We start from the raw sequence: 27,610 nt of genomic DNA on the forward strand, positions 1-27,610 counted from the left end.
ATCCTGATAATTTTACTGATCAATGTTATGTTGAAATCAAAGACAGCAAACATAATTTAATTACTAGTAAGTTAACGTAATGTCTGACATGATTGTCTCTTTGATAAAAAACAGTAACTCTTACATTATAAAAAAATCTCAATGAACTCAATGTGATTCTTTTAGTGGCGTTATCTCACTGGTTACCGTTAGTTGTATTTGGAATCATTGTCACAATGGTAGCGTTTTAACAACAACGAAAAAGACAGAATCTATTGACCTTATAAGAACTCAATGTGATATATTTATTAGTGACAAGACAGTGGTTCTTTAACCACTTTCACCCAAATTAAACACTGGAACAACTAACTCTTAACAAACTTGTTGTGTCACCCTGAGTTAAATATGCAAAATTCAGAAATTATAAATAATCGCACGCGCACCGGCGTACAACAACAGAAAGACGGCGTTGAACGTAACGCAAAGTTCATTTTGAAAGCGAAAGTTTACAAATAATTATTATCATTCGTCAGTCATCCCTTCACGCATGAACACTCGTCGAATTTCAGTGTCTTCACACAACAAGATCGGAAGATCGATAAGGACCAATTTTTGATTCTGCGAAAGTTCGTTTTCTTAAAGTTTTAGAAATTTGTGAAGTTGGAGGATTCACTGAGGACTGCGTAGCCGAAGATGCAGTGGCTCGCTGGACATCAAATTCTATTTTTCACGGCGTTTAATTAATCTTCACAAAATAAACATGTGGCGCCAGCGCGTCTGGCAGTCAAAAATTCATTTTTCAAAAAACTTTCCCTTTCCAGCTATTTTAGCGGGGCTTATACTATAGTACCTACCTGTCAGTCGTAGAAAAGCTGAAATTTAAGGATGAACTGTTTATTAAATGAAGACCGTATTATTTTTTAATAACTAGTAAACAAACTGGTCGCCACGCATTTAAACACGAACTGACGAATGTTGCATCTGATGCAGTGAATCTGGTGAATGAGAACTTCCTTTAATATTTCTTTGTTTTCGACGGTGTGAACCACTGAATAAGTTTCTTTCCCATTGTGATGTTACTAGTATTAATTCGTTTCTAGCTGTCTTTTATATAGCTCGAATACAGCTACAATTAGCGGTGCAGCCTACCAGCATGGTATATTCCTTTCCAGCTGTCTTTGCGTGACAAGTTACACGTTCATACATTTTATTTTAAAATATGAAGTTCAGAGTTAATACAGTACTAGTATGCTGTAGACAGTGTAGACAAGGTGAGGGTAAGTTTATTTTCAAAGCGAAAGTTTACAAACTGTGCACTAACCGGTCCTTTGGAGAAAATATTTATGACCTTCGGCGAGGTTCCAAGTCTTCGCTCTTTTCGTAAATGATGAAAACTGCAGAATAATTTTCTCATAAAACTGGAGTGGTCGCGCCACAGTTTGTTTTCTTTCCCAATGCGATATACTTTTAAATCGGTTTTCTGTTTTCCAACGTGTCCAACGTGGTTTGCGTTCGAATACTTTGGCCCGTAACTTCGAATGCGATCAGCGCTACGGTTCATTGGTTTCGATTTTGTTTGTTCATGGATTTGATTGACATCGGTAGTTCAGATTTCTCCTCTGTTACGGCACTTACACCTTACACCTTACGGTCCTTACGGCACAAACTTCAGCTCTCAATGTGTTTTGCTTGCAGCCATTGCGGCTGCAGCAAAACACAAAAATTGAGTCAGGGATATTGAAGTCTCTTTAGGTTTTGAACACATTTTCAAGACACTTGCGATTGTGTAAGTTGAATTTGAGCTGAACTAAAGGGATATCATACAGAGCTGTTGGTATACTTTTTGAACCTCGTTTGAACCCATTATGAATAATTTTTAAGCACACTCCTGACAAATGCCGCAGTATCCAGACGCTATGCCTAACCCGCCGACTGTTCTTCAGGGTCACGTAGTCATGAAAATACTTCGCGTACACGCAAATAACCATTACTTAGTTTGTTTGTTTGAGTAGTAAAGGAGTTGGTCTGTTGGCCAGCAATCACTGAATTGACAATGTTTTTTTGGAATCCTCGTTGACGCACGTTTTCTTCTTAACTTTGTTTATTTTTCACAGGTCATCATTCGCGGAAGCCATATCATCGTCAGTCGCCTGTCACTCGATGTTGATGTACAGATCCTAACCAATCCCTCGCTGAGCTCTGGACAATCACCGAAGGCCCGGTACCAGGTACACTATCCGTTCTGACTGAGTGTAACGTAGAAAACAAGAGAAGCCATAGACTTGCACCAAGTCGCCCTCTATTGGCGAGCGAAGCGCCGTAAAACGTCGCGAAGCGACGACCGCGAGTGACGAAGTGCGTGACATACCTAAACTGCTCGTTGAAGGACTTTCAAAGTCCTTTACCTGTACCTGAGAAAGCCTAGAGAAGACAAACTTCCACATTTGCTTATTTAGACATCTCTGAAAATGTACTGTTTGAAATGCAAGGCGAGTGTTATGGCTAGGAAAGGACAGTTTTAATGGCTAAAATTTCGACTTCTTGTACTAGTCTTCAACAGATCCTAGAATTTATTGCCGGAGAAAAAAAATTAATTGATGTACTCAAAAATTCAAGTGGAAAATCTAGAACTTTTTCCGTTCAATTCCAGGTCCTTGAGGATGTCTCGCTGCCAGCTAACACAGCCTTGCCGTCTTACGTCATTTCACACGGCGGACTAGCAGGCATGCGCATTCGCATTCCTAACGGTACCACGTGGTCTGACACGTTACCTCTGGATCATGTTGAAGGGGAGGGTAAAGGACAGCATCTTATTGTACAGGTGATTATCAGTTAACTTATAGTTATATATAACGGTTTTGGCCTGTCGTAATACTAAAACCAAACTAATCACGGAGCCAATCACAGAGCTTTCAAACGGCGGCAAACGCAGTGTAACCCGGCAAGCGCGGGAAAATGCCAAGCGCGGGAAAACATGTAAACGAAGCCTAGCGCGGGAAAACATGTAACAAGTGGCAAATGTTGGAAAAGTCGCGTCAGGTTGTACTGGCTCCTGATTGGCCGCAGAAAAAGATTTGCCCAGATTGCGGGTTAGATTAACACATTGAATGAATTCGTTGAACTGTTCAGGGGCTTTTACTAAACCTCAGTACTTTTTTAAACGTCCCCTGAACGAATAATTTCAATGAAAAGTCTTAAATATAAAACTTTGCTTTTCGCACGATGCGGACAGCGTTCGAAAAATGCTGGTTTAGCCAGCCGAAATATACTACTCAGACAATTCTAAAATCTACGTTGCACCGGTCTCTGCTTCTCCAGTAATTTCTTTCATTTGTTAAACTGCTTTTCAAATTCGATTTTACAGCTTCTTGGTGTGAAAGATTTTCAGACGTTCTACTTCTGGTACAGCGTGGAGAAACCTGGATCCCCAGACCAGATACAGGTAAATTCTTCTTACAAACCCATACATTTCTTGTGCTACTTATTGGGAGGATTTGAAATAATATTTTATGTAATACAACGATGATTGAATTTGGCTTTTCGCATGGTAGGCAAATGATCAAGGCCTCTGTTCGTTCTTGGTAATTCTTGATGCTTTGCTCAAGCTCATTTAATAATTGATCATTATCTCTTGCTTCATTATCTTTGCTTCACAGCAAAAAAAGATACTCTAGAACTCCTTAACAACTTTAAAAAACACCCCATTGTTTTGTAGGTTACATTATCTCCACTTTTCGTTATGCGGAGCCACCTTCCCGAACCAGTCCTCATGAATGTGTTCACGGCCAAAACCAATTCGTCCTCAGTCCTTCAGCTGCATGGCCGTGCGCAGGAGCAACAGATGTACAGCCTGGTGCCGAACTCTTGGCATCACCTGACGTTTCAGTTCAGTGGGTCAGGACAGTGGTCCAGTCCCTCTGTGCCACTGAACACCACGCTGATAGAATTAGCCAATAGGATGAAGAATGGAAGCGCCGAGGAAGAGGATCAACCGCTGGCTGATATTTGGCCGTACTGCAGAAACCATCACAATTTTAGGTATGGGTTAAATAAATCGCTTCGGAATTAACTGGAAACAACATGTAATACATCTCTCTGTCTGTTTTTCTTTCTTTTTTGCTGAAAGGCGTTCTGACATTGTTTTGGAGGAAAAACCGGAGTCCTCGTTAGTGAAGAACGTGTCATTTGCTGGTCACGTGAACAAGGATAAACCACTTCCGGAAACCCAGATGGATGCGCCACAACAAGGTCAGCGGTGTACTTCAACTAATGCGCACGGGATGTAAGAAACCGCCCCTAACATTTTTTAACCCAGGGAAAACTGAAGCGAGAGACAAGTTTGCTTGGACACTATTTACGGTCTAAAACTATAATATTATCTCTTGATTATTGGCTCATGCTGTCAGCAAGTATGGAGCACCATACTCGTTGACAAAAAATCGCACATTTTTCTTTCGGTCCTAGCCGCATAGAAAAGCCTCCGTTATCTTAATTACAACGCGCGGTAATGTCCAGTGATGATACAAGAGAACCACTTTAATGAGAACTTCTCTTGTCATTTTATCATCTTTCTTTCACTCTTTGTTTGCCGTTTAGACATGCGTGGTAACTCGTCTCCAGTCCCAGCTATTGAGGTGCAGTGCCGAGTGGTGAAACGCTGGCCTCATCTCAGCTCGCTATTAGTTGAAGTATTACCTTGGTGTTTGCTGGTCAACAATACTGCAGTGCACTTGATCGTCAGGGACCTGGAACGAGACGTTACTGTCAGATTACCAACTGGTTCAGTCGTGGCGCCTCACAGGATCACGGTATGAGAACACATATCTAGGACTAAGATTTTTTTTTTGATTACGAAGAATTCTGCTTCTATCTTGACCACTTACATAAAACATATTTCGAGGAGTATGAAATTTCCTGCAAGCACATTTGGCTCATTACTCTTTTTCTTTTTTTACGCAGGGAAAAGTGCAGTTGGGAACCTATTTTGAAGGCCAAGTTTGTAGTTGGTCTGAAGAAGTATCTTTTCCGACGAGTAGCCGAGAGGTACCGGTAAACGATGCCGACGATGCCCTGTCCGTTCCGGTAGCTTTCGTGTTGGGTTCGGGTGCAATTCGGGGCGCGCGATGGTCAGTCACATCTCGCATGTTTCGTGGAATCGAGATCATATCGTTTGAGCAGAGGTTTCAAGTGATTAACAATATTGGAAGGCCTCTACTTGTTCATCCTGTTCTGGTGATGTCTGGCAAAAAGGTGATAAATATTTATCTTGTTCTTGTCGTCTTGTTTCACATAAGCCTGGTAAATGTTACGGTGTAGAAAAGAGAGAAAGCATTGGTCACATTCCCCCGAAGCTCTTCCTTGTTTTTGCCATAGAAACGAGAACTTGGAACGGACTTGCTTAGGCGTTGTTTCTTGTATAGGAAGGCATGTGGATTTTAAATTTATTTTTGGTACTTGAAGGTGGCTGTTCTTAAAACAGTGTAGGGAATATTTTAAATAACTAACTGGACTAAAAGAAATTTGAATTGACAAACCAACAAAACCAAAAATCAGTATGTCGTGGGTTAATTCTCTCATGCTAAATTTCTGAAATTTGCCTTTTTTTTCTAGATGCCATCGGATAACCTGAACAGAGCTACTCTTGTTCGTCTGCCAGGCGATCGCAATCAAGTCACACCTGTGCCAACTTGGGACGTCCCGTTGTCCACAGCTGTAGTACTTAACGAGGAAGGCAATCCCTCATTCAGTGGCCAAACATCTCCTGTATTGTTTTTAGCCTTTCAAGAAGAACAACACATCTCAGGAACCAAGGGGGACAACGTAAAATGGTCACGTGCTGTGTCTATTACACCAGAAGTGACGCGTCAGTCTGTCGCAGTTTTACTGGATGACGTGACACTTCCTTTAGTCGTGACGTCATACGTTGCCGATGGTATGGTTTACATCGTTGTTGCCTCGGACCCAGCTCCCCGTCTGCTTCTCCAAAACGACTGCCCCTTCACGCTTCAGTTTGGACAAGCGATCCCCCCTCAGAGCCCCAGTCACGTGAGCGGTTCTTCAGAGAAGATTGTTGTCATGGAACAAATGCAAGGCTTGGCCGAGATTCCGGAAGTGGCGGCTTTCAGTTCCACTTATTATGAACTTCCGATCATGCGGGAATGGTTTGCTACCTCGAGTGAGGTACAGAAGCTTCCTGAACTGCACATTCAAGCCTTGTACGACGTCAATGTGGCAGAAATATCAGAAGAAGAAGGCGAACAAGGACAGCTTGCCGCCGAGGTGACAACTGAAGTCCCTCAGGGGTGGAGTAAAGGTTTTGACTTGAACTCGTCGAGGGAGGCCTGTGTTAACTTGCCTGGGAGGGGTCAGGTTTTGATCAGTGTAACCAACGAACGCCTCTGTACGTGTGTCAAAATCAAGCCTTACGGAGAGGAAGGTGTGCGGGCCAATACAATTCAGTGTATATCACCCACTCCATGTGTTATCCATGCGGATTTGTTCATTTGCCAGCTTGGATTGACAGTGATAGATGAAGTTACGAACTTTAGAAATCCTTACGAAGTTCTCCGACTGACTGCCGAAGGCATCTCCGTGACGCATTCGGTGGGGCGAGATTCTGCGGAAGATAGTCGCGTTAGCCGCGAATTGTCCTTGCGTATTGGAGCATTCCAGGTTGATAACCAGCTTCAAGATGATACGTACGAGTTTTCAGTGATTCTTACACCAAGTGATGCTCCAATGACTCCAAGGAGAACTGCATCACCGAAGAGAACTGGACCCCGCTCAAGGGCCAAACCGCTGCTCAGTATCAAATGCGTGTATGAGCCTGCCACATCCGCAAGTAACGTTTTTCTAAGTTCTGTTAGCATTTCTCTTCAACCGCTGACGTTGTACATCGAGGACACCTTTCTTTACCGTCTTGGTGACATAGTTGTGTCGTTCGTACCTCCCTCCCTTCACTACTCATCAAAATCACCTGGTAACGCAACCATCAATTCACTAACGATATTGGATGTAACAGCTCCGAGTATCCAGCCGATCTTAATGGGCGAGTTAAAGGTCACGCCAGTGACCCTGAATGTCACGCTACACGGCTCGGCCAAACTCTTCTTGTCTGTGGACGATTCTCCGCTGTCACTCGGCCAGTTTCACTTGTCTCCAGTTTTCCTCCCCAGCTCTGCCCTCGTGCAAAAACTCACCTATCATTACGTGACCGCGGCGTTGTTTAAAGCTGGTTGGGTACTGGGCTCTTTAGAGCTTCTCGGGAATCCCGCGGGATTAGTGAGGAGCTTCAGTCAGGGAGTAGCAGATTTCTTTTACCTGCCCTATGACGGGCTGACCCGCGGGCCAGGGGCGTTCGTGTCGGGCGTGTCCCGAGGCATGTCGTCGTTTGTGAGACATCTTTCCACTGGTGCACTGACCTCCATCACGAGTCTAGCGTCAAGTATGGCGCGGAATCTGGATCGACTTAGCATGGATGGCGAGTATCTTAGACTGTTGGAAGAACAGAGATGCAGAAGACCAAAGAGAGTCTTAACAGGTATTGTGCTACTTGATCTTTTTCGTTTTTATTCTCAACTTGAAAATACACCTATTTTGTTTGGACTTACTAGGGCATGTGATTTTTTTGTGCGTCTGCTTATACGTCTCGGTATAAATACGGGCACCAGACAGATTTAATACGCGGCTAGACGAGCTATCTTCTGGGTGCTTTATGAATAGTAGTTTGGTCCGATCGAAATTCCGTTTTGTTTATACTAAATGCATAAAAAAGGAGACGGATTATGCTTCTCGTAGGGTCATTGCAGACTAATCGGCAGATTGTGATTATTAAAATGAACTTTGGTAAGAAAATAAGTAATGCAACCGAAAAGCATATCACCCATTGTCGAGGCCCTGTTAAACTCGTCATGCTCCTTTATATATTGAATTGCAATGTTCAAAGTAATCCTCGAGACAGTAACGAAGAAATAAGAGTTACCAATGTAACAGACGTCTTGGTTAATACTTTCAAAAGGCTCTTTTCTCCTTAAGTTCTCGCCTCCTTTTTAATGTCAGTTAAGCAAAGGGAAACAGCTTTTAAGGACCACATTTAGGGGCGAGAAGAGAGTTACAATAGCTACTCTATGCAATCTTAAAAAAGAGCGAATTGTAGTTTGACCCATTGAGGCACTAACATCCATTCTATTCGTGTAGGTTTATCTCAAGGTTTGGGAGGATTCGGTCTAAGTCTCCTCGGCGCCGTAGCAGGTATAGTCGATCAACCAATTCAGGGAATACGACGAGCCCACGATGTGCGGGAGGCGGCCAGCGGTGTCATCGCAGGAGTGGGAAAGGGTCTGATCGGTGTGGTTACCAAGCCATTGGGCGGAGCAATGGAGCTGGTGTCACAGACAGGACAAGGAATCCTCCAGGGGGCTGGATTGACTCAGCTGCCGAACAGAATGTTCACTCCTGGCGAAAGACTGGAGTGCTCTACTAAGAACAGCCATTTGAAATATTTCTGGTAAGGTATTTCGTTTTTGTTAAAATGGGTTTCTGCACTCTACAGCGCTTTGCTAGTGAGCTACAAAAGTTATTTTCTGTTAACTTTGATTCTGTGATCGCTGAAGCTTGTTAAAAGTGGTTTAACGTGCTTTAACCAATCACAGCGGAGGTGTTCATTTCTTAACCAATCATGTGTAAAACCAGATCGACCAATTGTTTGGCTTACCTAAGTTCTCCCGCACTTGTCGCAGGTTACATGTTTTTATTCTGAATACTGATCGGCTCACAACACTTTTGGCGGGCTCTTAGGCGGCATTGCATTGAATTTCAGAGCCGTCTTTGGAAAACTGCTCTTAATTGTTAAAAAAACGATATAAACTTTTGGTAAGGAAATTTGTAAAGGAGCTGAAAAATATTTAGTATTCCTCATTCTTGGCAGTTGGCAGCATACTTTTTTCGCTACCATTATTTATAAGTTGGTAAGGACAAAGTGCTTTAATTTATTATCATCGATGATTCACTTGCAGGAAAATGCTTCATAATCAGAGAGATATCGATCTGCTTCTTCACCTGGACGCCACTGTCGTGACGTCATCCGGGCATGACTACGATGGTACAGTGCTGCTGACTAGAGACACGTTATTCATCGTGGGCTCAGCTGTAGACGCCATTCAGCAAACTCTCTTTATCCGGGACATTGACTTACAAGAAGAAGAGGAAGACAACAGAAGTGTGGCGATTGTGAACCAACCAGTTATCACAAAGGATGAAGGCGAAGAGATCGAAGGTGTGCATGACAGTGGTGACGCAGACCGCTTGAGGCAGTTCCTTAGAGATGCGCGGGCTCAGGCATTGGAGCAAATGGCTTCCTTAGATACCTCTGAGAGTAATTTGACTTCTCCTGGTCAGAAGTTTGTGTTACTCGTTGATCCCATGTTACGGAGGACTCTTGTGTTGCAGTTTCACTCGGCGAAGAGGAATAATAACTTTGAAACATAGCTACCTCGTTAAGTGAATAATTTAAATTAAGTTAGGCTTCAGACGAGCCTGCTCTGCAGGCTGAATTTAAGCTCAAAGAGACGGCATAAAGTGCCATCCTCTCATACCCCGGGCCAAACCTTCATTTCGTTTGAGGGACGAAGAGACGACTAATTTTTCATGCTTCTTGAAGAAACTTGTTGTTGTCTGTATTATAGACACAATGTAACCATTTGGATTAACCTTTATCCTAGATTGAAGAGATCACTCAAGATAGTCTTGACTAAGTGGGATATCTCGGAAACGGATTTCATCAGGGCTTAGAAACTTTAAAACATTTGGAATTAAGCAACGACGATTTAGTATTTAGAAATAAGCAACGTTTAGGATAAGGGTAGTAACTGATTATTTAAGATTAGGGGGAAGTAAATAGTCTCTTTGCAGCCGTTATTTGGAGTAAAAAATCTAACGGAGGAAAGGAGACAAGCGTGTTATATATCTACCTTGCGATCTGATCTAGTCAGGTTTTCAAACTCTGGACTTCTGTTAATTTTCTAGTGGTCGGGCTGGAAATAAACATGGTTTCTAGGACTCTATAGGAAACAAAATATTTAAATTAATTTTCATTGGAATAATATAAACCGTTAAAAGCAATGGTCGCACAACACATGTCCGTGGTTTGAACAAGACGTGTTTACGAGACCTACTCTCGGGTAATTGGCTACGCGTGTTCGTATAGATTTTAGGCAAACCGCGAAGTAGCTCTGGGCACGAGAGTGGCGGAGAAGTGTGTGACCATTGCTTTTAAATGGTTTATACGAGAAGACAATTTATATTTGATTAAATATAGCGGGACTGGACTAGCTGTTTTGGAAATGGCGAAAACTTTTTAATTGAACATGAAATTTTGGTCAATTGTTGCCTTCTTTTGAAAGGTTCTTTCAGTCTTTCGCCTAAAAAACGTCCGCGTTAATAATTTAGGATGTCGTGGTAGGGTAAAGAATTTGAAATTGTTAGTATTTAAAACAATTATATTTAGCTATTTAAATTTAATATTATATGTATAAATGGGTGTGGAATAGGGGGTTTATGTAAATATACAATATAGTCTCTTAAAAATATTTCAATTGAGCGTGAAAACAAAATTCTGTCGTACGAGAATGTACGTTAAATTTCACTCGATTCACCAGTTAACATGCGTCTAAAATACAAAACTTTATTACAAGTCAATTTTTGAATTACAAACCATTCATTTCGACATTATTTGTACACATACGAATGGCTCACAAGTTATAAGTTAATACCTACCTATCTTCAGTTTAGAAATGCATTTATGACACAATTTGAATTTATAATACAAAGGTAAATAGCCGTGTCTCATGAGGTTTTTGCGTTTAATTTACTAGATAAATACCCGTTATTTTTTAAGGCTTACACTTACGTACTTATTGAATTAAAGTTGAAAAAAACAAGATTGCTTACGTTACTGTTCTGTTCTGTTCTGCTTTGGGTTTTTTGTTACTGTTTTGTAAAGGAATATCTATTTTATTTTCGGACATGTGTCCCATTTCAGTAGACTTTGATTCGTTTGTCACTGAATCTGTCTAGAGTCCGGCCACACATTGTTTTCAGCGTGGTGAAAGTAAGGAAAATCTTTTGACGCAGAGTTTCATCCATTTCATTCCACAATGGTTAGATTACTTAGATCTCAGTTGCTCAGTCCCAGCTAACGTTCTCTCTCCCCTAGACCCTTTCCCCAACGGATTGAACATTTTGTCAAAGTTTCGGGCATGAATTCAAGTTTCCATACAGGTCGTTTCTCTTGTGATTCATAACTGGCATCTGTTGGCGAACCTTGTTCAGGTAACTAAGGTCGATTTCTGCCACACATACGTCATTTCCTTCACGACACTGAGCGATCACACAGCCCCATGGATCCACGATCTGCAGTGAGACAAACAAACAGAAATACTCTGTCATAATGGCCTGAATTTCAGCCTTCTCTGGTTGCTAAAGGCTGGTTTTTACTAGCGACGGAGTCGGAGTTGAAAAAAACGCTTACGACCAAGTGATGAAAGTCGTAAGCGGAGTCGTAAGCTCGATGCAATCAGAGTCGGAAGAATCAGAACTTTTACATTTTCTTCCAATTCCGCTTATGACTCCGTCGCTTATGATCCAGTAAAAACTAGATTTTCGGAGTCGCAAGCAGAAGCGAAGGAACAAACCAATTACAATGCTAGCTCTCAGTTCTCACGCCATCCGAGAACTTCCTTTCTGCTTGCGACTGCAATAATCTACTAGTTTTCACTTGACCGTAAGCGACGGAGTCATAAGCGGAACCGGAACTCTGCTTACCACTCCGTCGGTTTGATTTTCACTAGATTGTAAAACACTGCGCGTCATAATACGACTCCGACTCTGACTCCTCAGACTCCGTCGCTTTGTGAAAAGCCAGCATCGTAAAAACAATCACAGTCAGTGACACCAGTATTTTTTTTTTTGCGTAAGTTCAGAAAACGCGTGCTACACACGTATCGAACTGATTTCAGTCTTCATATTTATTCTTTTTTCATGAATCATATTTGGAAATCAGCGGTTTTTCTATTTCTCCGCGAAAGCGCGAAAGAAACATTTAAAACTCGGGCTGCATGAAAACTCGCCCTAGATGACGGTTTTTGGTTTATTTTCTACAAACGTCTACAAAGAGTTGGGAGGCTACAAGACTCAAGTTTACGGGTTTATTAAACACAATAATCGTGCAGCTACGAAATCCAAACATTCCGATCTCCAAGAACAGACCAAGACCGAGAGAAAACAAAATAGTTTATTAACCTGATGTTACAACACCCAATGTTACTGAATGTTAATACGTACCATAGCATGGCCGTATGATCGCCGTTTTTCATTGTGTTGTCCTGTTTGTGCAGCGGCTATCACGTAACACTGGTTTTCTATAGCGCGACATCTTAATAACACCTGAAAAAAGTTACAACCGAAGTATTTATCAAGGCGTAGTTGAACGGTCGGGTTCTTGTAACCGGATTATTTTTCGTTAGGGCCTCAAGTGTAACAAGGGGGGAGGGGGATGGGTGCTTATAACCGGTATTTTATGGTATTTCAGCTGAGCTGCTAGGACACATTACATACAGTTTAGCTTTGTTGCAATTGTAGTGGAATTATGGGACTGATAAACATTAGTCACGTGACATAGCAGATGGAGCGAGCAACAGTCGAGCGAACGCGAGTCCTCCTTCTTCTTCAGTTCTTGTCGAGTCAGCATCTCCTCGTTAACAGTTAAAGTGTATATAAAGTTGTGTTTACAGTTCATTCTCGCAGTGGTTACTCTCAATTCCCCCGCTAGTCCCTTTACAAGTGGTGGAGAACCCAAATTTCGTCGAACTCATCATGCCAGCTACAATTGAAGAATTGCAAGGCATCGTGGCTGGACTTGTCAGCGTTGTGAAAGACTTAACAACAAACGTAACTCAAGTAACCCAAACAGTCGGCAACATGGCCGAAGCCGTTCCAGCACCAGTTCAACACGAACATACACAAGGTCTTCGTATGCCTTCGATGCAGCTTCCTTCGTTTCGTCGAGATAGTGTGGTACAAGACGATATCTCGGAATTTCTGGAGCGGTTCAACCAGCAAACCTCACATCTTCCCGCCGGAACACGTTTCTCCCTTCTTGAACAACAGTGTGTTGGCGACTGGCCGAGATCTGTGTTGTCAATAGCAAAAACTACAGAGGGCTACGCAGATAAAGCGGTAGAAGACCAATTTAACATTTGCATCGAAAGATTACGTGCAGAATTCGGCGAATCAAAAGAAGACAAGTGCCGCCGATTAGCAGCCGAGTTGAGCGCCATTCAACAAGAGCGTGGCGAGTCAGTGGAACAGTTTGCGTTCAAATACAAGAAACTACTGCATCAATTGGAGAAACTTGGCGAAAAGATTGCGAAAGATTGTCCTACCTTTGTTATTTCACAGTTTATTTCTAAAGTCAAGCCCAGTATTGCTCAGCAGCTCGTTGTGAAAGCATCAGAATTTGAAACCCTCGATAAAGCAGTCGAAGCGGCTCGTCGTGTTGAGTTGTCATTTCAAACTCCGCCCGCCGCCTCGAAACCAAATCAGTCGCTCGATGAATGGAAAGTTACACCACCGAATGCGTTTGTTTCCTCAACCTCCATGAAATCTCAAGATCAGCACTCCCAACGACAGCAGAGGGCTTGTTACACTTGTGGAGAAACAAATCATCTGTCGAGGTACTGTCCAAAATACCGCAAAGACACGTCAAAACAACCGGAGATATGCAGAAATTACAATCGATTTTCCAAATCTAATTGCGAGGAAGACGGCAACAAATGCTCATATGGCCGACAACACAAGTGCCAACGCTGTAACAAGTGGGGCTGTAAAGCTATCAAACACTCAGAAAATCGCCCATCAAGCACATCTCGCAGCGCTGTTCCATCTGATGAGGTAAATTCTCTTAGGCAGCAACTCGTAGTCTTGTCTACTCGTCTGGAAAAATATGAAGCTCAGTGTACGGAGAAATCCTCGACTTCTATTCCTGCAGGATCTGAAAACCAAACCTCAACCTCAGCTTCACGACCACCACCTCCAGCTTCATTTGATCAGCCCTCAACATCTACTCCATTATTTGGATTACCTGCCGTTACCATCCCTGCACATTCAGCAAAGCCAGAAACTCAGTTGTGTCAGCGTAATATTCTGTGGACCTCTGTTACATCTGCAGGTGAACCACTGCCCTTGCCATTGGATAGTTGTTGTTCTGTATCTCTTGTGAGCAAAGTACATGCTGATCTTGTTGCATCCAAACGACCTGACCTCAAGTATTGTGCCCTTGAAGAACACATTTCTGTTACCTCTGCAGATTCAAAGTCTGATCTTAAAGCAGTTGCCACTATGCAAATCCCCATCACATGGGAAAATGAAACAGAAACTGTCTTTACTATGCTCGTAGTTCCAGGTCTCGTCTGGCCAATGCTCTTTGGAGAGAACCACCTTCATGCGACTCAGGCATTGGTTGATCATTATGCTCCGTCCATCACCTTTCGCCATCCAAGTATGCAGTTTCGAGTCCAGTGCTCGCTTGACAATCCACTTCAAGGTTTTGCAAACATCTCTGTACCCAATAGTTCCTCATCGTGTGCAAGTGGATCAACATCGCAGAAGCCTCATGTCAGTATTACATGCCTTCTTACCGGAGCACCACCACTGGGTGTTCACAAGCATTCACAATCCCTTCACCGTGGTCTTAATTTTGTTACGGTCTGTGTCACCCTTTCTGCAGCTTTAATGGGATACCAAGTAATGCGTCAACCGCTTTGGATTGAGGGTAAAGACATTCAACCAGGTGTCAAGGTTCTCAGTGGTCCCTTTGATCTCAGCCAAATCTCAAGTCATGTGAAACCTGAAACAGCACGCCCTAGCAGTGATCCGTGCTACAATGCTCAGCTCATAGACCTTGCTGAAACACCAGATTCAGTTCTAACAGAAGAAACTCCTGACATGCACATCACATACTGCACAACACTGGCAGTGGAATCTAAGTTGAAGAAGACAAGTATCCCTGAGAATGTCATTCTAGGAGATGTTAGAGACATGACAAAGGATGATGATGCTGTTCTCGAAGAAGCAGCCGACACTACTGCAAAACAACTTGCAGATGGATGGCTTACTTGGGCAAATACTCAGCAGCCACCTGCTTCATTGCAACCTCCAAAGGAAACTGAACATAAACATTGTGACTTAGACTTTTGTGCTCCAAAGCAATGGCAACTTTCAGTCCAAGTGAAAGAAATGGAAGATTCTGGTCTCAACTCATCCATATTGTCTCCTTTCTGTGATGCCCTACCAGAATTTGATTGTCAAGGTCCTGAGTTTCCTCCAGCAGAAGAGCTGACCTGTGACCCTTACTCATCTGCCTACAGTGATGCTATATTTCATGCCTTGGATTTAGATGGCCCAGAGTATTCTAATGTTGATGAAGATATCATGAAGAGATTTAAGGAACTTATCAGTCAGTATTCTACTGCATTTGCCCTCCCTGGTAGTCCACTCGGAGCTGTTAAGGGGTTTGAGCATAGAATTGACACAGCTGATGCCCCTCCTATCTATCGTCACCCATACAAGAAAAGCCCAGAAGAACTCAGAGCGATCAAAACAGAAATCGAGCGGATGCTTAAGCTAAAGATAATACAACCAAGTCATTCAGAATGGGGTTCCCCATGCATCCTGGTCCGCAAACCTCCAGAAAAGGGTAAACTGCAACCTCCAAGATTTGTGGTGGACTATCGCCGCCTCAACAGTGTGACACAAGGAGATGGTTACCCTATCCCCTCTATCTCTAGCGTTCTTGATGCTGTCAGCCAAGGAAAAGTATTTGCGAAATGTGACTTGGTCAGTGGTTACTGGCAAATTTCTATCCGGCAATCGGATCAACACAAAACTGCATTTTGTACACACCTGGGACTGTACGAGTTTCTCAGGCTTCCCTTCGGATTAAAAACAGCACCAAACACATTTCAGCGGATTTTAAACACTGTATTTGCAGATTACTTGCACAAGTGGCTTGTTGTTTACGTGGATGACATAATTCAGTGGGCAATGACAGACGAGGAAGCCCTTGAACATTATTCATTGTTGTTTCAGAGACTGGTTAAAGTTGGTATGCAACTGAAACCTTCCAAGTGTACATTCTTCGCAAGGGAAATCGAAATACTGGGACATCGGATCACCCAAGAAGGTCGAACACCAATAAGCAAAGGAGTAGAAGCAATCTTATCTATGCCCACACCAACTAACACTTCTGCAGTCAAGCGTTTTCTTGGACTTTGTGGATATTTTAGAGACTTTATTCCATGCATGTCTACCCGAACACAAGCCTTGCGATCTCTTCTCAAGAAGGGTGTGTCATTTCAGTGGACCGAAGAAACAGCAAGAGAGTTTAAAGACTTGAAGCAAGCAATCACTGGCCCAGATGTTATGTTGTTCCATCCTGATTGGAATGCTCAGTTTGAATTACATGTGGATGCTAGCAAGCTAGGATGCGGAGCAATGTTAGCTCAAGAGAAGCATGGCATACTTCGCCCCGTGAGATTTGCATCCCGAGCATTTACACCAGCTGAATCACGTTGGACAACGATGCACCAGGAACTCTTTGCTGTGAAATGGGGACTTGAACAGTTTCGCTCTTACATACTAGGCCGAAGAGTTAAAGTTGTAACCGATCATGCGAATCTTAAATGGTTGACTACCATGGCACCACAACAGGCAAAAGTTGCAAGATGGTGCATGAGCATGGCTGAGTTTGACTTTTTCATCGAACACAGAAAAGGGGAAAGAAATGTTGTTCCTGATGTTCTCAGCCGTCACCCTGTAAAAGAAAACATTCCTGAAGACAATGTTGTTATACCTCCAGAGAACAGTGTTATCGCATTTATGATTATCGCAACCTCAGTTGATGTTCCACACCACACCCCTGAACTTGTTCATGGAACATTTAACAATACTATGGCTTGTTTACACAATGCATGTCTTATACCTCAAGCTGATTGCCTCGACCCAGTCTGCCTGGCTACTGCTCCAAAGAGAAACAAATGTACAAAGGAAACTCAAAGCAAAACTTCTGTTACAAACCAGACCAAGACTCCTCAAGTTGGTACATCTCAACAAAGTCCATCTTCAGACTGCGACTTTCAAGACTTTGAAAATTTGGAATCTTTAAACCGGAATCGGTCAAAGTTTGCTAAGAGACAGCTACAAGATTACTGGTTAAATCTGCTAAGAAAGTTTCACAGCTCAAATCAAGATCTTTCTGCATTTAAGAACATTCCAAAGGAACACTTGCAATGGGTTAAACAAATGGCAAAGCGCTCAGCTGTTATTGACGGTTTGTTAATGTATCGAGATGAACTTATGGAGGACCCAAATCACTATCGTATTATGGTTCCCAATGACATTCAACTTCAACGTCATCTCTTACGTGTATATCATGATTCACCTGTGGGAATGCATCGTGGACGCGAAGCTACTTATGGATCTCTTTCTTATGACTTTTATTGGCGAAATATGACTAAGCATGTGAGGAACTGGATCAGGCGTTGCCCTGCCTGTATCAAATTTAAGTCTATTGATCCCAAACATGGACCAATGCAAATTCGCATATACGACCGTCCCTTCAGCACCATTGGTATAGACTATGTTGGACAATTGCCTTCTACCCCAGCTGGTAACAAATGGATTCTGACTGCTGTTTGTCCCTACTCTAATTTCTTGCGGGCAATTCCGGTCCCAGATAAACAAGCAACTACTGCAGCACGAGCTCTGTTTAATGATGTTTTCCTGCAATACGGATTTCCAGCAGTCTTACAAAGCGATCAAGGAGGAGAATGGCTTAATGCGGTATTACGCCAGCTAACAAAACTTCTCTCAATTGAACACATTGTTACAACAAGTTACCGTCCACGGCTAAATGGAAGTACAGAACGTGTTCACAGATGGTTGAATGCAGCAATAGGAATTTATTGTGAGAAACACCAGGAACGCTGGGAAGAGTTTCTGCAGCCAGCTGCATATGCTCACAATGTATCTCCAATTCCTGGTACTGGTCAAATTAGTCCATTCTTCTTGGTATTTGGCCGCAACGCACCATCACCTGAAGTCATTTCTCTTGACTTACCTGAAGAAAGCCTCTCAAGAAGCACCTATGCAGAGCAGCTTGTGTCTCGTATGCGTGAAGCACAAAAACAGTTCAACAGCATCAAAGCGGATATGAAGAGAACTCAAAGAGAATATTATGATAAATCATCCAGGGAACTTAACATTGCAGAAGGAAAGCAAGTTTATGTTAGAAGACCACCTCCGAGTTCACAACCAAAAGGATCAGCCACACGGTTCATTCGTCGATTTGATGGTCCTTACACTGTTATAGGACATGTTCATGGTCGCCAGGATCTATTGCGACTTCGACACAAATTCACTCAGGATGAGATTAAAACAGTAAACATTGAAAAGATCATTGTTGTGCCAGATGAACTTTCAGAAGAAGTAGATTATGATCTCAGAAATAATGAAGAACCACCATCTAACACAGAGACAGTTACCCCTCCTGAATTACCCACTCGAAAGAGTGCAGCAATTGATCCTGATTTGGCAAAGTTAGCATTTGCTTTTGGACATTATCTGAACAGTCTACCAGGTGCAAAGGCATATGCATCAGAAGCCTGCAAAGTGGTGTACCAGCAGATTCCAGATGCACAGGAAATTTTGAAACGTTGCGGAAAACTTAAAGGACTGATTTCAAAGTGCCCTTATCTATCCATGTCTGGAGGCTCACATGGAGGAACTTACTTGTTAAAACTTGACAAAGACATGTTTGCAACTTTAGTTTCAGAAAACTAAAATCCCTTTTAAGAAGGGGTGGACTCATGAGGATTATAGACTGTTAAGATTTTCTTGTTAGCTTTGTTTCAAATTTATTCATCATGTACATTGTAATCGTTTGTCGTAAGTTACTCCCTTAAAGAAGGGGTGGACTGTAGTGGAATTATGGGACTGATAAACATTAGTCACGTGACATAGCAGATGGAGCGAGCAACAGTCGAGCGAACGCGAGTCCTCCTTCTTCTTCAGTTCTTGTCGAGTCAGCATCTCCTCGTTAACAGTTAAAGTGTATATAAAGTTGTGTTTACAGTTCATTCTCGCAGTGGTTACTCTCAATTCCCCCGCTAGTCCCTTTACACATTCAGGGGGGCTGGGGGGGGAAGAAACGAGGTCTGGGACCGAGTAGCGATGCTCTCACAACTTGCAAAGCGATCAATTCACGATGTAGTCAGCGGTTTTTGGACGATGATGCAACAGGCAATCTTTTCCCGCGAAATGGAAGCTGCTATGTCGTGGAATCACTTATTATAAAAGGGGTTCAATTCTCTTAACTAAAAATCTAAAAGCAGCTGTTTAAATCCGAAAATTTCGTCATCGTCGTGTAGTTTTAAGAACGCAGAATTTTGTGATGCCGTGCTACTTTTCAGTGCTGAAATGCAAATGTTTGTACCACGATTTTCAACTGGCCCACATGGGGATTGTAAATGAAGTAAAACAAAGAAAGACCAAGTCAACAAACAACTTCGAAACAATAGAGCAAGAACAATAGCTCCGACTAGAGCGGGAATATTCATCGCCAAACCTGTCCGGAGAAATTTTCGCTGCTTTAAAGACAAAACTTAGAAAGTCTTTTTTATTACTACATATATAAAAAAAATCGAACCCTCTCACTGGTCCCATGTTGTTATTGTTTTGGCAAGTTCACAAAGAAAGGAGCTGCTCATGCGCCTTAGAGACATCCGCTGACTACCGCCCCGATGATTGCTTTGCAAGTTGTGAGAGCATCGCTCAGATTTCATATAAGAGAATGTATGGGAAGTTGCTTCCCCCCCCCCCCCTGGTTGCAATTCCTTACCATGAGTTGCTAAGAATTCTTGGGGCCACCTGACAAAGCAAAAAAATTACAACAAAAAAAAATTGGAAATTTACGCAAATTGTTACCGACCTCCCAATGTGCTGATCCTGTTATCTGAGTAAATGCTGATGGGAATGTCAATATGTGGGCTCCCTGTTGTGCTAAAACCACTGACATCTCTGGGAAACGTACATCATAGCACTGCACCAAGCACAAACAAGTCAAGGACGAAACAGCTCTTCTAACAAAAATAACTACATGTATGTTGTGTACTTTACCGTTACTTTCACTACAAACAAACTTTCAAAAGGAATTTCATTTCAACCCCAAAGGTTTAGCTTGTAGCCTGAATTTCAGCCATCTTTTCTGATCTCTTGCTGAAATTCAAGCTTTTTTAATAGCTTGAGCGATCATACTCTTCTAAAACAAATGAAGAAAAAGCCGAGTCCATTAAACATTTTTCTTTGTTTCCAACTTTCAGACTTTCGTCGAAAAATACAAACACTTATTTTTGAGGATCAACATGTAATAACCCGAAGTGTCCAGGTTACAATGGCAACAGGTTTTGTATGGAGGATACAATGGCAAGACCAATATTCCCCACAGGAGTTGGGACTGGTGGTACTATCTGGTTACCAGGGATACAAGTGTCACTCTCCTTCAGTCTGGGTCCATCTTTGACATCAATATCAAACAGGTGTACCTTGCGGTACACTGCTGCTATGGAGCCACTGTCATCGACCAGGACATGTGAATTGTGTATCCTGTTATCATCTGGTGGACCCTACGTTTTTTTAACAAAAAAAGGAAAAACGGAAACAGTGAAAACAATGATTGTTCTTTCTCCTGATCATGATTGGTAGTCCATGATCAAATGAGAAGAGCATGTCTACGAGAAGCAATCTTTTCCCCAAAGCCACCTTTTGTTTTGGTCAGTACCAAGAATGTGGATTCTGACCAGTTACAATTTGAAAATCCACAATATACTTCTGCTCAAGTTTGTTAGGCTGACAGGCAAAAATGAGCCCTCTGTGAGTGTATGACCAGGTGTCAGGTCCTAGCATATATTGTCAGAACCTGTCAATGCATTCAGGTTCAGCATACCAATGACATATTTTTGGCAAGCTTATTTCCAGTCAGTCGACTGCACTTCTGTTTCGAATATCACGGCCTGTCTTCCAGTAAGAAAAATCAGCTGGAAGAAGGGAAGAAGTGACAACCCGAATCAGATCGGTATATTGGACATGGTAGATATAATAGCCTGCGTAGCTGGTGGGAGCACACATGCAGCTTCGCCCGCGATTTTTTTCACACTGCGCTAATCCCGCCAGCAATGCAGGCTAGTATTACAATGAAATTTAGATGTAGTCCTAATAAAAAATTAATGCAAACCTTCTCATGATATCCTCCCAGTGACAGCCAAACTCCCAGTTCCTTGGCTAATTCACACAAGCCTTTCATTCTTGGACTCTCTAGTGATGCTGCCATGGATAGAGTCTGTTCATGGTTTTCACCAACATAATCAAAACATTCAGGAAGAAACACAACCTGCAAAAAAAAAATGAAACTGTAGGTTTTTTCTTGGAAAAATTATTTTCTTGAGACAAAAATTGTCCACGTCTCCCCACCCCTCCCATATGGTTTCAAATTCCCCACCTCAGTTACAACCACCCATGTCAAATTCCTGCTCACCTGGGCACATGCACAGGGTATGCCTGGGAGGGGATGTTGAAGTTTTGATTTGATTGGTACATTTACAGACACCAATACAGTCAACTCTCTCTAAATACGGACACCTTCGGGACAGGTATTAACTGCCCATCTTAGAGAAGTTTCTGTCTTAAAGGGAGTTTAGTTACTGTAAAATGACTGAAAAAACCCAGGGATGGGACCAACACCAGGTGTCTGTCTTACAGAGGTGTCCATTAACAGATTTAAATGTACCTACTAGTGGTCCCAAAGGTGACTGTAATATCATGGGAGTTGACTGTATGGAAATTCTTTTACAGCATACTTTTGTCCTGTTTCATTTTGTCCAAAAAATCTTCCCTTCCCCATCAATTACCCAGCATCCCCTTAGGGTGAAGTGGATTTTACTGCACCTGTACGGTGTTATTAATTAAGCTCACCTTAGCACCTCTTGACTTGGCTTTTTTCACCAGATCCTTACAAATCCCCAGATTACGATCCACATCGTTGGTAGAGTTCATCTGACAAACTGCCACCAGAGCACCTCCAGTTCCGGTCAGCTTGTCTTCCATGAGTCCGTTTATTGAGGTAAATCCTCGCCGATACACGTAACTTAAAACGCGGTATTTCCCTCCTAAACCAAGTTTAAACTGACACTTCGAGGCATAAATTAACTGTTTGGTTATTCTAGAAAACATTGAATATTTCTACCAAACGTTCTTCGTTTTAGCCGCCATCTTTGGTGATAGTTTAAAGTCATCGTTACATGACGTATTTTTCGTTTTTCGGTATTCAGCTGATGGATTGCAGGCTCAAAGTTCAGTTTTGAGATCGAAGCAGAGACAGTTCGGTCCAGTACAGAAGCCTGTTTTTTACAACTTTGTGAACATTTTCGACTGCTTGCGCCTACAAAATGACTGGAGGAAACCTCCTTAATCGTCCAAAAACAGTAAGTGCATCTGTGGTTGTAGTTCGTGTTAAAATATACTAGATATTCATTGTTATTGTGTGACGAAGCCACGATTTGAACGCACGTGTTGTTTTTTCGTTAAAAAATGGAGATCTTTAATACTGTTATTACAAGGGTTAAAGGCAGTTGGTATGGAATTCGCATACTCAATAGAATAGGTGAAAATCGACCATCGAATTTATAGCAATTACCAATGATCAGTCGATTTAGCAATCAATGAATGTTACCGGTAATTCATTGCTATCAAACTCTGGAGTTCCAGTACAACAGACATGAAGGGTTCACTGTAGGGTCTACCCGTGCCGGCTAGAGGAATTGTTAAAAGTATAGGAGAAACCTGCAAAGCAAGATCCACTGGTTTGCATTTGCACTTACTAACAATCTCCCCCAGTGGGGAATCTGCTACCCTGTGTGCCCGGCGGGCGCTGTGTGCCACCGATTCCACTTATTCCATTCTGCTTATTCACTGACATATCACCATGGCTAACCCCCCCCCCGGGGGGGGGGCACTCCCATATATGAGCTATATAGGAATGTGCACAGGCGGACCACCCTATGTGTTCGTGGTTAATAATTGTTGACATAAGGTCATGTTGAAATCAATGGCGCATATAGAAGATATATAGAGAAACATTACGTCGGCTTCGATTTACTACAAAATATAAAGTTCACTCTAAATGATTCAATAAAAGTTAAGATGAAATGTTGAATAGTCTTGTGTCGTGTTTTTTGCCGCTCCGACCCCTTGCCGTTATTTTGCGAGATCAAGCGACGGTAGAGAGAGAGAGAAGAGAGAACAAGGAGGCAGTTACCGCGGCGGCGCGACCTGTCTAATTCAAGCTGGAACTGACGCTAAACCATCAAAATTCTCGCCTCGAAATCACCGGCATCCGATCGACTAGATATTTCTCTGTCCTTGTGCCGAATTAGAGCTTCATCCTTCCAATATTTTTCGAGAAAAGCGATCCCGAAGTCTCAAAAGTAGCTTTCTCCATATGATCAGTGCAAAATTCTGGATCAAAGGAATTTGAAACATGCAAATAACAAAAGAAAATTAGGGCGTGCATTTGATGTTTGACAGATGTGTCAAATTTTCTTTTGTTATTCGCATGTTTCAAATTAGGGCGTGCGTTTGATGTTTGACAGATATGTCAAATTTTCTTTTGTTGTTCGCATGTTTCAAATTCCTTTGATCCAGAATTTTGCACTGATCATATGGAGAAAGCTACTTTTGAGACTTCGGGATCGCTTTTCTCAAAAAATATTGGAAGGATGAAGCTCAAGGACAGAGAAATATCTAGTCGATCGGATGCCGGTGTTTTCAAGGCGAGAATTTTGATGGTTTAGCGTCAGTTCCAGCTTGAATTAGACAAGGTCGCGACCGCCGGCGGTAAAGCTGCCTGCCTTGTTCTCTCTTCTCTCTCTCTTCTACCGGTCGCTAAATGATCTCGCAAAAATAACGGCTTAAAGGGCTCGGAGCGGCAAAAAAACACGACACAAGACTCATTCAACATTTCATCTTAACTTTTATTGAATCATTTAGAGTAAACTTTATATTTTGTAGGTAAATCGAAGCCAACGTAATGTTTCTCTATATATCTTCTATATGCGCCATTGATTTCAACATGACCTTATGTCAACAATTATTAACCACGAACACATAGGGTGGTCCGCCTGTGGTATGTGCCGCTGTGAAGGGTATGGTTTTCAAGGAGTTTAGTCTGGGATATGGTATAGAAATCAGAGAGTTTTGGTCTAGAATAGGGTATCATTTGCCAAAAAACTGATCAGTGGTATGAAGAATTAAGTCCAGAATAGGAATAGAAACTCGGAAGAGAAAGAGGCTTCCCTACACGTGAATTAAATCATTGTGACAACGTTGTTGACAGATGGTTTTCCATTAAAAACACTGATAGTGATGCAGTTCTAAAAAGAAGCAAGTCTGGGATAGGGTAGGGATTTTCGGTATCTAGTCTAGTATAGGGTTGCAAAACCAGCTGGAGATTGTCTGGTATAGGGTAAGGGTTTCAGAGTCCCAGCGGCACACCCCCACCCAAAAATACACAGGGTGCCCTTCCCCCCTGGAAGGGGGCTAACCTGGGGGTAAGAAGAGGGAGGGGGAAGGAGTGTCAGTGGGTCAAAACTTCAGGGAGAAGCCAGTGATATATAACTTCCTCTTTGGTTTGTTTCTGTTCAAGGCCATTGATTGTTCAAGTTTGTTTTTGACAGGCTTTGCAGAAAAACCTCAACAAACTAACAAGAGTGAAGAAAGCACAGAAAAAGAAACAACAACAGAAGAGTAAAGGGCCCCAACAAAGGTAATGAAAAATAAGAGTCCATGTGAACATGGCAATTGTAACAGTTTTGAAATAAAAGTTCAAACATGGCACAAAGATATGCACTTTGATTGCTACAGCAAGATATTACCCAGTTAAATTGTACCTGCAAGACTGAGTCGGTCCATGGATAGGGAACTTTGACAGACAAATGTACAGAAACTGAAAATGCTACAGTACTTCACATTTTGCATAAAATCTATACGCAATGAACTTCCGAGAGGCGTGAATCTGAAGAATGTAATTCATATCTAATCTCCTGTTAGTGGTAGCAGTCTTCAGTTTATCATGGTTGTCTCCATTTAAGACTCCTTTGCAGTTGATACACAGTCAGTTTGTACGAGGCATTAACTCAAAGGTCAATTTCGATAGCTTTAAAGAAGTAAACATCGAGGACCACATGAAAGAAACTACTGTTGTTTAAATAACTGTCAAAATTATTTGCAAGTATTATTTGCAGACTGGGGGATTTGCATTCACAACTGATTTCTAATAAGAGAGAGAGGTACTCTAAAACCCTTGTCCTTGACCTTACCATATTGAGCTGCAACCCTTCTATAGACTAGACCCTGGGGGACTACCATATGAAAGGGACGGTCTCGCTTAGGGGTATAAATTTAAGACTGTGGGTCTCGCTTAGGGAGTTCTGGGCAAAATGGCAATATTTTCAGTCGCCAGGGTTACACACAAAGAAATAAACAATATAAATTCTCTTTTCAGAATTTTGGTATCTTTTATATAGGAGTCTAAAATAGCTTCAACCACGCCCAGATTGGTCTCTTTTAGGGGTAATTTTCAAAATTTCCGACAAACATCCCTGTCCTTTTAATATGTAACTCCCCCCCCCCCCCCGCGGGAGACAGACACAAAAATCCCTACCCTACCTCAGACCCACTAAGTTTCACCTTGATCAGTTTCCTGGTAAATGATACCCTACACTAGACCAAAACTCTTTAATCTTATACTAAACTGAAAACTATACCCTTTACAGCAATGCTACCTTATGTATGGGAGTAACCCCCACTCCAAGAATAATAATGTCCCTAGCACCTCTCTCACCCAACGTTAAGAAATAGCATCACAACTAATGGCCTTTCTTTTTTTTCTGATAATCTTTAACAGCAGAGCTGGTGCATCTGTATCAGCCAAAAAAAAGAGGCTCATTATGAAACAGATTAAACGGCAACAGAAAGAGGAAAATGCAATGGAAGGTACATGTACAATTATGACATTCAAGTGACTGACTTGTTCTTCCCTTGCATGTGACTCCCACGTTCAAAGGACAGAGATGCATGATGTAAAATTTGAATTAAGCCCCTAAAGGAGATCAATCTGGGCATGGCTTAGCCTTTTTTGACCTCTAAAAGATAGCATTTTTCATGACAGTATGACAGTATTGTCCATTTCTTCACACCGGCAACCCTAAGCAAGACTTTGACAGATTAAAATATTGATGTTCTGTCCTGAACACTCAAAATGAAGCCAAAATCATCAATTTACACCCTGAAGCGTGATGGTGAGCATCCTGGCCCTTGCATATGGCAGTCCCCCCCCCCCCCCCCCCCACAGGTGTTCATATGAATCAGGAAGCTGGAGACATGTCTGTAAAAAGATTAAACTTCGATGCCTTTCTTTTCTTCTCCTCAGTCATTCCACAACCGCAAAGCAGTAAGAAATCAGAAGGAAAGGCAAAGAAGGAAAGCAAGACAGAGAAAATGGATATAAGTTAATATGACACTGAACAGAAACGAGAGGGATAAAGCTACATGTGCCAGGACACTCCAAGAAGTCAGAAGAAGTATCTCCGAGAATTGACATTCATAATGCTGGACGGAAAGCTTATGTTCTAGCGATTGCTCTTACAATTCTGTATTTGTCTGGAAGATCACATCAGCTATGACATCAGTGACTCATTTCACTACTACCCAAAATAATAATAATAAAAAAATGAAAAAATCGAAAAATAAACGTTAGTACACCTGAACACTTCACAGAGTTATGTTATAATAGTGCGACCTCATCAATATGCGACTAGAGATGGCTGTCAGTTATACGTGATTGCCAGATCTTTGTTGACCCCAATACCTCAAAGATTCGAAAGCGTGGTTTGAGTTCCTCGTTTTCTCTAGCGAGTTTTTTAGGGGAGGGGAAGGCTGTACACAGGCTACGTTTTGGCCCGTTTCAGGGGTTCGGTTAGTCAGAGAGCACTCAGAACAGCGGGAAGAACGACTTGTTGTTGAGGATTTTGTTGTTTACTGCTCTCCTTCCCCACTAGCCGATCACCCAGCTTTGTTCCCACACGTTTTGCAAATATTCACAGCATAGGCCCTTACTGAAGGCTAGTAGGGTGTTGGTTTTTTTTTTTTTTTTTTTTAAGGAACAAGACTACGATCTTACCAAGGAACGCCTGCAATGGCCCCAAAGAACGAGTTTTGTCCATTACATACATATTAAACAGGTCGCAACACGGGTGCACAATTGAGAAACGAATTTTCAGAATTGAATACTTTGTTTTCAGTTCCTACATGGTTTAGGCATTTTCCTTTCCAAACCTCCGAGGTCTTACCCACAGGAAAACGAAGGTTATTTTTGTCTTGACTTTCGATTTTTTGTCAACACGTAAGCGATTTGCCTCATGCAACACTTAGGACACAAAAGAGAAAAGTAAAAGGTATTAAACAAAAA

The 27,610-nt window shown here is 42.1% G+C and overlaps 3 protein-coding genes across 5 annotated transcripts in view; 2 read left to right on the plus strand and 1 right to left on the minus strand.

Moving 5' to 3' along the window:
* The window catches only part of LOC144630629 (intermembrane lipid transfer protein VPS13B-like), a 36,270-nt gene extending 25,825 nt beyond the window's left edge, over window positions 1-10,445 (plus strand). For both annotated transcript variants that reach the window (XM_078489007.1, XM_078489012.1), the window contains exons 28-37: window positions 2,094-2,207; window positions 2,630-2,800; window positions 3,344-3,421; window positions 3,695-4,017; window positions 4,106-4,227; window positions 4,576-4,787; window positions 4,939-5,229; window positions 5,590-7,519; window positions 8,176-8,485; window positions 8,994-10,445. In XM_078489007.1, the coding sequence (XP_078345133.1) occupies window positions 2,094-2,207; window positions 2,630-2,800; window positions 3,344-3,421; window positions 3,695-4,017; window positions 4,106-4,227; window positions 4,576-4,787; window positions 4,939-5,229; window positions 5,590-7,519; window positions 8,176-8,485; window positions 8,994-9,465 (4,023 nt within the window). In that variant the 3' untranslated portion in view covers window positions 9,466-10,445. The remainder of the gene's footprint in view (window positions 1-2,093; window positions 2,208-2,629; window positions 2,801-3,343; window positions 3,422-3,694; window positions 4,018-4,105; window positions 4,228-4,575; window positions 4,788-4,938; window positions 5,230-5,589; window positions 7,520-8,175; window positions 8,486-8,993) is intronic.
* Window positions 10,446-10,455: 10 nt separating this feature from the next.
* Window positions 10,456-22,335, minus strand: LOC144631192 (deaminated glutathione amidase-like). Its single transcript, XM_078489602.1, has 6 exons — window positions 22,060-22,335; window positions 21,323-21,478; window positions 20,511-20,714; window positions 20,021-20,131; window positions 12,319-12,420; window positions 10,456-11,388 (listed from the first exon to the last, which is right to left on the minus strand). Exons 1-6 carry the CDS (start codon window positions 22,315-22,317, stop codon window positions 11,221-11,223), a joined length of 999 nt encoding a protein of 332 aa, XP_078345728.1. The 5' UTR covers window positions 22,318-22,335; the 3' UTR covers window positions 10,456-11,220.
* Window positions 22,336-22,408: 73 nt separating this feature from the next.
* LOC144631365 (uncharacterized) lies at window positions 22,409-26,928 on the plus strand. 2 transcript variants are annotated; one of them, XM_078489799.1, is made up of 4 exons: window positions 22,409-22,568; window positions 24,819-24,907; window positions 26,051-26,136; window positions 26,573-26,928. In XM_078489799.1, exons 1-4 carry the CDS (start codon window positions 22,533-22,535, stop codon window positions 26,653-26,655), a joined length of 294 nt encoding a protein of 97 aa, XP_078345925.1. In that variant the 5' UTR covers window positions 22,409-22,532; the 3' UTR covers window positions 26,656-26,928. The 2 variants fall into 2 exon arrangements, with proteins under 2 accessions (XP_078345925.1, XP_078345919.1); XM_078489793.1 differs by having other exon boundaries at window positions 22,415-22,568; window positions 26,048-26,136.
* The last annotated feature ends 682 nt before the right edge of the window (window positions 26,929-27,610 follow it).

Source organism: Oculina patagonica, chromosome 1 (genome assembly GCF_052425735.1).
Source record: "Oculina patagonica isolate OP01 chromosome 1, crgOcupat, whole genome shotgun sequence".
NCBI classification, from domain to species: Eukaryota; Metazoa; Cnidaria; class Anthozoa; order Scleractinia; family Oculinidae; genus Oculina; species Oculina patagonica.